The sequence below is a fragment of the Conger conger genome, chromosome 16 (genome assembly GCF_963514075.1).
Source record: "Conger conger chromosome 16, fConCon1.1, whole genome shotgun sequence".
NCBI lineage: Eukaryota > Metazoa > Chordata > Actinopteri > Anguilliformes > Congridae > Conger > Conger conger.
In genome coordinates, this window is record NC_083775.1 from 9820380 (window position 1) to 9833540 (window position 13161).

Consider the following 13161-nt stretch of genomic DNA (forward strand, 5'->3'; position numbering starts at 1 on the left):
TTCAAGTAGCTGAAAGGTGTATTTCTTCACCTTAAAGGAGGTAGGCTACTGACTCCTATAGGCTTCACACCTTATGCTAAGCTAACTCGTTATGCTAACATGGAAACCGAGCCAGTGAATGTACAAAAATTAAAATGAAATCGATCATCTTGTCTAAGTCTGGGTAAGTCGGAATGTTGGTGTATTCTTTTAAGGCAGTGCTAAATGCCTGGTGACATTATTGGCCCCATTATTGGATATCCCAGCCCTCTGGTCATTCAGGAACTTAAAGTCTGCTCTCCAGTGTGACCTCTCATGGGGCAAGTGTTACCATTCCCGTGATATTTGTGTCTTTATTCTAAAAGCGGATTAATTTGTTTTTGGTTGAGCAGCATTTTTTAAATGGCGACGGGAGATGGGTATGTTGCATCTGTGATGTGCCAAACCACAAGTTCAACAAGTTTCTAGTTGCTTGTCAAACATATGTGGTTTGGTTAAAGTAGTCCCGTAGTCATTTAAACATTTGTGTCTGTACAATTTCAGTGTGAGGAGAGGCGACAGACAGAACAACGGATAAACACAAGTCAGGAGCCCAGGTGAGTGAATGTCTGGGAAAGACTAATGTGTTTTTAATATCAATTTTGTTGAAAAATAATTATTTTATTATTATTTTTTGCATCTTCAAGTGGTTAAATGTGTAATGGAAATGGAAGAGCAACAGATCTTCTATGTTTTGATTCCAAATTATTAGATTGAATAAAAAGGCTTATAAATAATTCAAGCTTTTCTTTTTCAAGTACATTGGAACTCATGGGAACTCTGAAGACGAACCATTTAATCTGAACCAGACTGTAAGTTAACTTGCAAACTGCAATCGAAAGACCCTTTTTGAAGCTTATTTTGTGTTTTCAAAGCAAAGAAACTGACTTAAAGGAATTGTATAAATTTACCATATATTAAAAAATTGAAAGATGATGTGCAGTCAGTTCTCTGCATGGCTTCTGATGCTGCAACATTAAAAAATTGTTGTTGTACAGTGGCATTGAAAATCTTACTGTTTAGGGTTGTTGTATGTCTGCCATTAGTCAGTTATAAACATTCTTCTCTAAATAAAACCTTTTCAAGTTAACCCCTTCCCCAGCGGAGACGAGTATATACGTTTTTACCGAATGTATTTTTTTCAATCACGGACGAGTAAACACGTCTAAAACATAACCTTCAAAAACCAGCTACAGACGAGTTTATCAGTCGATTCTGGGCGTTGTTGAGCCTTTCTAACCATGAAACGAGTCTACTCGTTGACTCATACGTCTGGCAGAGGTGTGAGCTATCGCTCAGGCATTTCAAAAGTAAAGGTGCCTGTTTCGTAGTTTTCCTACAGTAGTCAATGCTCTTGATTCTTTTGATTCGCGCCATTCATTCGTTGTTTATTATTTTTTTCAACAAATGACACCCCAACTGTTTAGTTCAGGGGAAGGTGGTAAATATGAACCTTCGCTTAGAAGCTTGCATACGTCTGATGAGAGATAATACCATTCATAAATTTGCTGACTGAATATTTGCAAATAAAGGTGCTATATTTGTGCTATAAAATAATTCCAAATAATTTCATTCATATAGTGGGAACAATAATTATTTGATTGATTATTTGATCCCTTGCTGATTGTAGGTTTGCCCACATACAAAGAATGGAACTGTGTAGAATTTTAATCATAGGTACATTTTAACATTGGGAGACAGAATATCACAAAATAATCCATAATAACAACATTTTATACATTTATTATTGTATTTTTGCATGAAATAAGTATTTGATCCCCTACCACTCAGCAATAATTCTGGCTCCACAGACCAGTTAGTTTTCTATTAAGAAGCACTCTTAATCTCAACTCATTACCCAAAACACCTGTGTCAACTCGTTACATCGTTATGTAGCTGTATAAAAGACACCTGTCCACACAATCAATCAGATTCCAACGTTTCCACCATGGCCAAGACAAAGGAGCTGTCTAAGGACATCAGGGACAAAATTGTAGACCTGCACAAGGCTGGGATGGGCTACAAGAAAATAAGCAAAGTTAACTTGGTGAGAAGTTAGCAACTGTTGGAGCAATTATTAGAAAATGGAAGAAACACAAAGTCACCACCAATCTCCCTCGGTCTGGGACTCCATGCAAGATCTCGCCCTGTGGGATATCAATGATCATGAGAAAGGTCAGGGATCAGGCCAGTACTACACAGGAGGAGCTTGTTAATGACCTGAAGGCAGCTGGGACCACAGTCACGAAGAGAACCATCAGTAACACACTACACCGTGAAGGATTAAAATCCTGCTGCGCGCGCAAGGTTCCTCTGCTGAAGAAGGCACATGTACAGACCCGTCTGAAGTTTGCCAAAGAACACCTGGATGATCCAGAGGAGGCTTGGGAGAAGGTGATGTGGTCAGATGAGACCAAAATAGAGTTATTTGGCATCAACTCGACTCGCCGTGTTTGGAGGAAGAGAAATGCTGAGTACAACCCCAAGAACACCATCCCCACTGTGAAGCATGGAGGTGGAAACCTTATGCTTTGGGGGTGTTTCTCAGCTAAGGGGACAGGACGACTTCACCGTATAGAGGGGAGGATGAATGGGGCCATGTACCAGGACATTTTGGGCGACAACCTCCTTCCCTCAGTGAGAGCACTGAAAATGGGTCGTGGATGGGTCTTCCAACATGACAATGACCCAGAACATATGGCCAAGGCAACAAAGGAGTGGCTCAAAAAGAAGCATATTAAGGTCCTGGAGTGGCCTAGCCAGTCTCCAGACCTAAATACCATCGAAAATCTGTCGAGGGAGCTGAAGCTTCGAGTTTCCAAGAGACAGCCTCGGAACCTTAAGGATTTGGAGAGGATCTTCTAAAAGGAGTGGACCAAAATCCCTCCCAAGATCTGTGCAAACCTGGTAAAAAACTACAACAAACATCTGAGCTCTGTGCTTGCCAACAAAGGTTTCTCCACCCCAAGTATTAAGTCCTATTGTTCTATGGATCAAATCAGATCTTATTTCATGTGAAGATATGATATTAAATTTAGAAAATGTATATGATGTTCTTATTGTGGATTATTTTGTGATATTCTATCTCTCAATGTTAAAATGTACCTATGATTAAAATTCTACACAATTCCATTCTTTGTAAGTGGGCAAACCTACAAAATCAGCAAGGGATCAAATAATTATTGCTCCCCCTATAAGTAATTTCATTCATTTATATCTTTGCAAATCATTTTAATTTCTGCTATATTTTTGCCAGTATATGTAATAAAAAAACAAAAAATAGGTTTTTCATTCCCCTTTACTTTTGGTAATAAAATACGGTTTATGGGAAGATGAGTTAACACATTTTTGCCGAAAAGGGTATTTTCAAAATAAAATTTCGACCACAAAAATGGGAAAAAAATGAAATAGTTATTTTTCATAATCAGCATAAAAAATACTATATTAAATATAATTTAAAAAATTCAGAAAATGACAGGTTTTTTCCAAAATAATTGGCAGGGAAGAGGTTAAAGTGTAGATGCATTAGAGGGAGTGGTTAAATGTCATACTTCGATCTGAATGCCACAGGCACAACAATGATGACATGCATTTCCTGAATGTTGTCTTTCCAGTAAAGCGATTTTTCAGATTTTTCCTTCTAGATCATTGTGAACAAAAACACCCATGTCCCAAGTGCAATCAGTTGAGCTAGTGTCATAAACAAACAAAAACTAGAATTTCACTTTTGAATAAAACAAACAAAAAAACTTACATTTTCATGGTTTAATCCAGTGGTTCTCAACCTTTCTGTCCCAAAGAAAGGCTTGGGGCAGAAAGGTTGAGCCATTACCGTGTTATTTATCTTGCTGTAAATATTTTACTCATTTTACCATTTCTGCTTGCCAGTTTGACAATGCTGTTTTGTATTTAAGGTCAGATTTGGAGGTGGAGGCTTTTAATTCCAATAGAGAATTTGTAGAGGACAAATTCTTCTGATATGGAAACAAGAAGTTCAATTGATTCCCGTGAGTTGCGACCTGTGACCTGTAGCATTTAATGCAAACACCAATACCAGTATATTACCAATAATTTTCTGTGTGGCAGGACCAAAGGTATGGCAAAGGTATGTCTCATAAAATTACAAACTTAAACACAAACAGATATGGTTGAAAAAACCAGGATTACTTTTTGGGGCTTGGAGGGTACCAACAAAATGGAGAAAAAAAAGGCATAGGTTTTGAGGGCACACTGAACACAGATCCACAGAAAGTGGGGGGAAAAAAACAAAAAAAACAATAAACTAAATACTATACCTTCACTATCATAGTATATTGTCCCTCTCTATAAGTAGCCAGCTAATCTGGTTGCCGCAGCGTGAACAGAAGGCAAATTGGCAGTGCAAAATTCTAATCCAAGTTTGTGGCAAAAAAAAGTCTCTTTATCGTCCGCTTCCCCACACTAGCACCCACACACAGGGAAGGGCTGTGGCAGCTTTTATTGGCAGTTCATTGTCTAACTGCCCTCAGCTGTGCAGGACTCTTCTCCAGGGTTGATGTGCCATACTCCCAATCGACCAGTGGATGGAATATAACAGTCCCCTGGTCCTACCACACACGACCCCCCCCCCCCCCCCCCAATTAGTTCCGACCGGGAGGGAGGTGTGTAACACCCACAGTCCCTCCTGGACAGGGTGTCTGCATTGCCAGGTGAACTGTCAACCTGTCAATTACAGCAAATAAAAATTGTTGCACGCTTAGAAACCATCTTGTTACCCTGGCATTCATGTCCTCATTCTGGGCTGTCCATAGCAAGGGTGAGTGATCAGGAACCAGGGTAACATCCATCCTAGCAGGTACTACCTGATTGTTTCCAGTGCCCACTTAATGGCCATGCACTCGATTTATGGAATAAGTTTTCTCACGTGATGATGGCTTCCAACTTCTATATGACATAGTCCTCATCTTCATGCTGCTGGGATTGGACAGCCCTCAACCCTACTTCTGATGCATCCGGTTGCTTCACCATTTCTTGGTTGAAGACAGGGCCTGAGCAGAGAGTGACCTTCCAAGCCTGGAAGCCCTTTCTACTGTCCTGTCTCTGTCCTGCCTGGGTTGTTCCCTGTGAGATCTGGGAGACCTGGGGCTGCTAAGAAAGCAAAGTTTGGTTTAAAGTTTGGGCTTGGTATTTCTCTGTCCAATGGTATACCCCAAATACCTGCAGTGCCCCTAAGTCTGCTTTCAGTCTACTTTCATGGGACTCCCAGTGCTTGTTCCAATCGCTTATTTTTCTCCACTTCTTTCCTTTCCTTGCTCCCGATCTGGAAAGTGTTGGCATTCCAGGCTGCTAAGGGGACTGCCCCACTTTACATCCATTCTTTAATTGCTCTCTACACCCCTGCAAAAACCAGTCTGCCAGCTCTGGTTCCCTCATTATGAGAACCAGGTGGTCGAGCTGCACGTTCACACCAGTTTTTTTGTTATGGTTCCTCAGTAGTGGAATGACTTACCTACCACTATCAGGACAGCAGAATCCCTCCCTATTTTTGATGCGGACTAAAAACACACCTTTTATTTATGGATTTGATGCTTTTAACTTGTGGAAGAACATATGCACTTGTAAGTCGCTTTGGATTAAAAGCGTCTGCCAAATGACAAAAATATCAATTTAAATGATCAACCTGTGGATCCACCTCTCCCCATCTGCCATGTCTGTAACTGACGTGGATTCAAACAGATGTTTAAAGGAGGGCAATCCATTTGCCTAATTCACATTTTCTTCATTTCCCCACCTTTACTTCTTTTCCTAGCCTGTCCCAATGAGTAGGTACAAGAAAAGGAGAAAGGAAACAGAAAAAGGAAAAATAAGTTGTTTTGTCTCTGTGCGGCACTCAGCTCTGTTAACCTTCTCCTCTGGCTGGTCCTGGATGGGTGAGAGGGATAACAGAGCATCCAGCAACCCCTCATGGACATACCACTTTTTAAAAACATTTACATGATCAATTGGGATATATATATATATATATTTTTTTTTTTCTATGCCCTGGTCTCCTTATGTCGTTTACTTCACCATTTTTTCATTTACCTCATATGGACCTTGCCAGGTGGCAAAAAATAGTTTCCACCAGAACCAAGACCTTATCCCCTGGGTCAAACTCACGTGGTCGGGCTCCCTGGTTGTACACCCTCGGTTGGGCTTGTTGCTCTTGTGCCATGTGTTCTCTCAGATCATCATCATCCCGTCCTTCATCGTCTCCACATGTTCATTCAATAACCAGAGGAGCGATGGCTACTGATCCCAGGCTTCTATCACCAGGTCCAGGTAGCACTTTTGGTTGCCGGCCATAGAACCGCTCAAAGGGTGAGAAACCTCATGGATAGCAAATTCACATGCAGCAATAGCTGGTTCAGTCAAAGGCCTGCAATGAAGCTAGCAACTAGGATTTGTCTATGCTGCCCTGTGGCCCAACCCACTGTCTATATTCTCCAGCAACTGAGGTAGGACCACGGGCAAGGCTCAGGATTGTGCAATAAAAGTACTAACTAAAACACTCTCCAATATTGTTCAGAGAGGTTAGATTTATTTTTGAGTTTTGGAGGGAACCAAAAGGGTGAAAAAAACCCCAAGTATTAAAGGTGCATCTTTGGACAAGAATCCACAAAACAAAACCACACAAACAAAATGCTGCCTACCTCTGTTTTAGAGCTTAGCTTACTTACTGTGATATTGCCCCTCTCTATATGTGGCCAGCTAAACTGGTGACTACGCTGTGAACAAAAGTCAAATGCACAGTCCAAAATCACAATCCAGCACAAAAAATGAAATGGCAAAAAAACAAACAGACAATAAGTCTCCATCTTCTAGTTCTTTCTCCACTTGCCCTCCACTCTCTCCCACACTGGCACTCACACACAGGGAAGGGCTGTGGTGGCTTTTATTGGCAGTTCATTGCAGCCATCAGGTGCACGGCATTCTACTCCGGGGGTGATGTACCATACCCCCAGTTGACCAGTGGATGGAGCCAATGAGCGTCCTTTAGTCCTGCCACATCTGACAAATTATAGGGGATCCTGGTATTATGCTGTCACATACAGTAGTGTTTCTTGTGTGTTAAATAATGACTTTGACTGTGTTTTTATTGCATGAGATGGGAAAACCGGGAGCGATTCAAGTGGGAGCAGCACTGACCTTGACTGTCCAAATGGTAAGTTATTACCACTGATTTGTACTCTGTGTCATGTTGGCCATCAAACACAAAAAAAGTCTTATAAATATCCTGAGTTGGTTATCAATTGTGGAAAATATTTGGTTGTAAACATTCTTTTTTTTCTTTTTCTTTCAAACATTGGTCTTTCAAGTATTTCACGGAATGTTCTAATCAGTATGTGATGATTAAAATCACTTTCAAAAGAAAAGATATGGCACCCTTTCCAACTATACTTGATGAAGTTTTTCCTGTCACTATCCTAATACAGTTAATTTCAGTATTAAATATGGGTTATTTGCCAAAAGAAAAATGGCCAATCTCTTCCATAAGTTAGCCATATGAATTTGCTTGAACCATTCAGCCCTTAATTCAGCCCTTCATTTGCTGACAACTCTCCAGTGCCTACTGGCAATCCCAGCAAACTGAAGCCCTGCTGGGACAAGGCCCATATAGTCCACTGTATCAACCTGAATGTGTTATTTTACAGTGTCTAGGACACGGCAGGTGAGGATTATGCTAATGGGTCAGACTGCAGAAGGACAGAGGTCAGTGGGAAACATCATTTTGGGGAAAGATGCTTTCCCCGTTTCAGAAACGAAGAAGAGTGAGAGGCATGATGGGTTAGTGGCTGGGAGGCACCTGGCAGTTATCACCACCGCAGATTTGTTTACCCCAAACCTCTCTGAAGAGGAACACTCACAAGGGGTTAGGAGGTGTTTGGGCCTGTCTGCCCCAGGACCCCATGTGTTCCTGTGGGTGCAGGAGAAGGGGAGCATCACGCCAGAGGACTGGGAAGCCCTGAGGAGGTTCAAGGAGTCTTTCGGTGAGGAAGCTTCAAGATACTCAATGGTGCTGTTCATGCATGAAGACCACAAGGAATATAGCAGTTTTGGTGATTCAGAAAGACCAGGTGATAGTGCTCTCCAGGACTTTATACAGGACTGTGGGGGCAGGTATCACCTCCATAGTGAGCGAAACCATACACAAGTCACTGAGCTTCTCGAGAAGATCCAGGAGATTGTGGATGAAAATGGAGGGAGTTACTTCATTGCGGAGATCTTTAAATGGTCAGATATTGCTTGGAAAGGGCTGAAGAGCATAAAGAACGAGGCTTTTTCTGAAGAAGGTAAGAGGAATAAGCTCTGAAGCAAATCATAAAAAATATGTTTTAAGTAGCTGTATTTTTCTTGTATTTAGAACCAATAGAACCATGTTCAAACATGTATCAAGTATCTTTTACTGCAATGTTAAAATATTGCAAAAATGACTAAACAGTGAAGCATATTGTGTGTGGGTGATCTAAACAAATGTTCCTGTAGTATTTTACAATAAATGTGTTATTTGAACCAATGAGTTTGGAAATGCAAGATTCCTTCAAATAAATGTGTTACACGTGGTATGGGGGAAACCGTTTTGAGTCTTGTGTCTAAGGTTTTGAAAATTGAGCACAAACTTGAGACAAACAAATAGTTACAGTATTCTGTACTGTAAATAATTACACATTATTATTTATCATAATCCTGGTGATAAATAGTTGATTCCTTCCTCTTTATTTTCTGTGCCTTCAGCTGACAGTGCAAAGATGGTGGAAACAAAACCTGCAAAATGTAAGTGTTCAATTGAGCCACTAAATGAGTCATTGGTGGCTGTCAGTACCTGAAAAACTGAACAATAATACAGTATACTGCCTAATATTTTTATGTTTTTAATACAAAAATAGGTCTCCCAAGGAAGGGAAGAAGACGCACATTTAGCCGTTCAAGAAGTAAGAAAAATGCACAGATACATTTTAGCTATACTATACAAATATAATTGTAGCTATACTGTACAACAATATGATTTGAGGAACATTATGAGTTGCACTTAATTCAACAGATTCAACAAAATGTTGATGTATATTATTGAATAACATGATGTATTGTTTTCTTGTAGAAATATCTTTAAAATAATAATAATAATAATAAATATATTATGTTTTTTTCTTTTCACGGGAATGCCTTTAAAAACAACCTGAGAAAGGATGATGCAATTTTCACTTGTTTATTATCAGGTCTGATTGCCGAACGGGACATCAGGGAATGCGTGAGGATGGTGCTCGTGGGAAAGTCTGGCGTAGGGAAGAGTGCCACAGGAAACACCATACTGGGGAGAGAGGCATTCACTTCCAAGATGAAAATGTTCTCTGTGACAAAGGAATGTCAGAAAGAGACAGGGCGAGTGGCAGGAAGAGATGTAGCGGTGATTGACACTCCAGGCCTGTTTGATACCACCCTGAGTACTGAGGATGTCCAGAAGGAGATCATGAAATGCATGGGATTGGCATCTCCTGGACCGCACGTGTTCCTCCTGGTGTTGTCAGTGGGACACTTCACAGAAGTGGAGAGGGAGACACTCAGGTTTATCAAAATGACCTTTGGTGAGAAAGCTGGGAAGTACACGATGGTCCTCTTCACCAGAGGCGATGACCTGGGTGTTCAGTCCATTGAAGAATACATTGCAGAAGGTCACCCCGAGGTCAAGAAGCTGATCGAGGACTGCGGAGGCAGGCGCCATATCTTCAATAACCGAGAAAAGACTGACCGAAAACAAGTCCTCGACCTGTTTAAAAAGATCGAAACGATGAACTGGGACAACGGAGGAAGCTGCTACACTTCTGAGATGTTCCTGGAGGCAGAAAAGGCAATGATGCGAATACAGATGAAAAGGGAGAAAGAGGAGGAGGTGAAGAGAGAACTGGAGACGCTAGAAGCCAAGTACAGATTTGAAATTGAATATTTGAACAGGAAGGTGGTTGAGGAACGAGAAATGCAGGACAGAGAGAGGAGGAGGGAGAAGGACGAATTAATGAAATTGATGCAAAGGGAAAAACTGGAGATGACAGAAAGAGGGGAGCATCACGAAAGAAGAGATGACCACACAGATGAAGAGCAGGGGGGATTACTGGCAGGGCAGGCACTTCTGGAGAGAAAAAGAGGAGATGATGGAGAAGGAAGAAAAGGGGGCAGTAGACTATGGAAAACAAAGCTACATGTTAAAAAGAGCCAGGAGGTTGGATTGGTGGAAGAAAAATGTAAACCAGAAGAAAAAAGGGAAGGAGATGAAGAAGGGAATGATAAGCAGAAGATAACTGTAGAGGCAAAGGATAGGAAGGGGATCAAATCACAGAACTTTAAAATGCCATTTAAAAGGCAGGAGAAAACAAGGCAAACACTCCATAAAAAAAGAGAAGAAAATACTGGAGAGAAAAGGGAAAGGGGTAAAAAGAAATATGTTGATAAAAAAGAAACGGAGGCAGAAAAACCAAAGAAGGAGAAGAAGACCGCAGTGTTCTATGGTATGAAGAGTCAAGGGGGTGATGCGGAGCCTGCAAAGGAGCAGAGAGATTCGGAGAGAAAGAGAGGAGAAAAGAAAGAGCAGGTGGGTGAAGGTTCAGCCCGAGAAAAAAACAAACAAGAGAAGCTGACAGAAGAAGAGTACTCACGACTCCTAAACAAAATGACCCAGAAATATGAGGACCTTGCAAAGCAGCAAGCAGAAGCAGAGGCAGAGGTTAAATCCTTCATAATGAAACACCCAGATCAGTTCGGGGCCGCAGACAGAAAAAGGGGAAAGAAATGCGTGATACAGTGAGCTGACATCCTTCTCACATCCTGCCACTCCAAACTGGATTTCTGGGTAAAAAAAGTGTTAAATCTAAATGTAAAGTTAGTAGAAGGCTGGGATTTTGAAGCATTTGAAGCATTTGAAGCAACACAGTTTATGGATAAATACAAGACATTGCTGAACATTCCATTATTATTGATAGGATCATATTTAGTAACCCTATCCACTTTGCCCCCTTGTGGTTGAGTCGTGGATGTCTCAAATTATTGAAATAACTCCAGCTTCCCCCACGCCACGCAACATCGCCATAGATTCCGACAATAATAGGCATGTTCTAACAATGCTTGAAACCATTTATTTACGTCCTTGTTCCAATCTAAGAACAAAAATATGCAATTCAGAAGTTGCATGAAGAAACACTTTTATTTTATTTTTTCTTAGCTCACTTTTATTCCACGTCCGGCTGACATATTTCCGGTTTGGTAGAAATACCAAATACCATTATTTGATATTGACATATATATGGAACCAAATATCCTACCTGCTTATGAAGCTACAACTGTTTTCTGACTAACCTTGATATTTATGTTGTTATCCGTTCAGCCATTTTCAAGAGACCTATATCTTTGCCAGAACTATACCGAAGTGAATGCCATCTTGAAATATTTCTTATTGTTGCATAAACACATTGCTAGGTGATTTCAGTACTGAACTAATGTAAAACATGGTAAGCTTCTTGTACAGGGTTTCCTATCCTTTCCAACAAGGCATAAACTCAGTCAGGTGATGGACAGTTTCGCATAGCAGAATGAATATACAAACATGCATAATTTCAGGATTTGGACTTGCTATAGATAAACCTGTAATTGTACTGGCTAACGGAGCTCTGGTTAACCAAATTTTTAAAATAAAGTTCTATTTTAAATGCAATGCAGTTTGGTTAGAAAGCATTAGGGTAGGTTAGCCTTTTGGGAGAGCCTTTTGGACACTTTGGGCATGCTTTATAAAAATATACTCGTATATGAATAAAACAGATTTTGTTACATAAAATATGTTTTAATCGAAAAATAAGCTTTTCTGATCATCCATGTGCCTGGATAAAAAGATATGCAGATGTCTTTTTGGAGTGATTTGGGATCACTTGAGGTCACCTGGGTGCATTCAAAATGTGGAATTTGAAAACCTGTCGATATCTTTACCATATTTTGACATCAAGTTTGTACACAAACATAAAGTATTTCTGGTTTGGTCCTTGACTTCAGTGCTAAACTATAATAACATAAGGCTTTATGTCATTTTTTCTGGACACTATTTACATGCTCTAACAAATTAGTTTGTACCTTGTACCATTCAAATGGCTGAATGGTTCAAGCGCCTTCTTTAGTCTTAGTTTTCAACTTTAGTGTGCAATAAACAATTTTCAAGAAATTGATGCTTTCATATGACTAGTGCAAAATAGGTGGAAATTGCTCTCTGGGGCAAAGTGGAAAGGGTTAACATTGATTATGATGTGATCTGTGAATTGTTTTTTATAAAACCTCTGTTCTTTCAAGCTATTTGGCACTTTGCTATTCCTTGAGTGAGAAAAATGAAATGATGATGAATGATAATGTATGATTAATTGGTATTTAGGCAAAAGTACTCATTTAAGAACAACCCACATTGAAATCTGTGGAGGAGGGGGCTACATGTATTTTAAAATGTATTGCCGCATATTTAAAAAAAAATGTATTTCTTATTCTCTGCTTATGAATAAAATCAAATGTATCTGGTGGAATTTTTTATTTTTAGATACAAATCTGTGAGTAAATTGACAAGCTGGCATATTGATACATCATAAAAATAAAAATGTGCACAATTCTCAGCTTTCCATAAATTAAAGATCATAACTCTGGTCTGGTATCTATTAAAACACTGTTCCAGTGCATGGTTAAGCCCCATGGTGCAGTATCTCTGAAGGTCAGCACTAAATTATAAGACATACCAGTTTAACAGTGAGTGTTAAAGATTAAATATCTTTAAATTGATAATGTGTTAAGGAAGGGAAATAGATTGAACTACATATCAAAATCTGGACCAGTTTAGTACCTGTTTACCTGTTTTCTCCCAAACAGGTATGTACCTTGAAAGTCCCAATATAGGGTTAAATCCTACAATATGCCAGCCATGAGAATCTGTGCTTCAGCCACCTTGCTCTTGGGGATCTTTGTCATGTATATACTCCTTCTTAAATCTATTTTCAAGTTGTTGAAGAGACTCCATACCTTAGGTGTATGTCTTAGGGTGATGTTCCAGGCTGAAGAACCGGAGAAGCCACATTGGAACAGAACGACTGGGAGTGCTGGAATGACCGT

The 13161-nt window shown here is 40.1% G+C and overlaps 1 protein-coding gene across 1 annotated transcript; it reads left to right on the forward strand.

The window, feature by feature from the left end:
- The first annotated feature begins 530 nt into the window (after positions 1–530).
- On the forward strand, positions 531–12579 carry LOC133113880 (uncharacterized). The gene is made up of 8 exons (XM_061222997.1): positions 531–575; positions 777–830; positions 3933–4025; positions 7145–7201; positions 7692–8330; positions 8773–8811; positions 8925–8969; positions 9255–12579. Exons 3-8 carry the CDS (start codon positions 3998–4000, stop codon positions 10832–10834), a joined length of 2388 nt encoding a protein of 795 aa, XP_061078981.1. The 5' UTR covers positions 531–575; positions 777–830; positions 3933–3997; the 3' UTR covers positions 10835–12579.
- Positions 12580–13161: the final 582 nt, after the last annotated feature.

Bases quoted from the DNA above. Each gene is read 5' to 3' on its own strand.
- LOC133113880 (XM_061222997.1), top strand. From the start codon at position 3,998: ATGGAAACAAGAAGTTCAATTGATTCCC. The intron at 4,026-7,144 runs GTGAGTTGCGAC...TTATTGCATGAG, and splicing joins AAGAAGTTCAATTGATTCCC to ATGGGAAAACCGGGAGCGAT. The intron at 8,331-8,772 runs GTAAGAGGAATA...CTGTGCCTTCAG, and splicing joins CGAGGCTTTTTCTGAAGAAG to CTGACAGTGCAAAGATGGTG.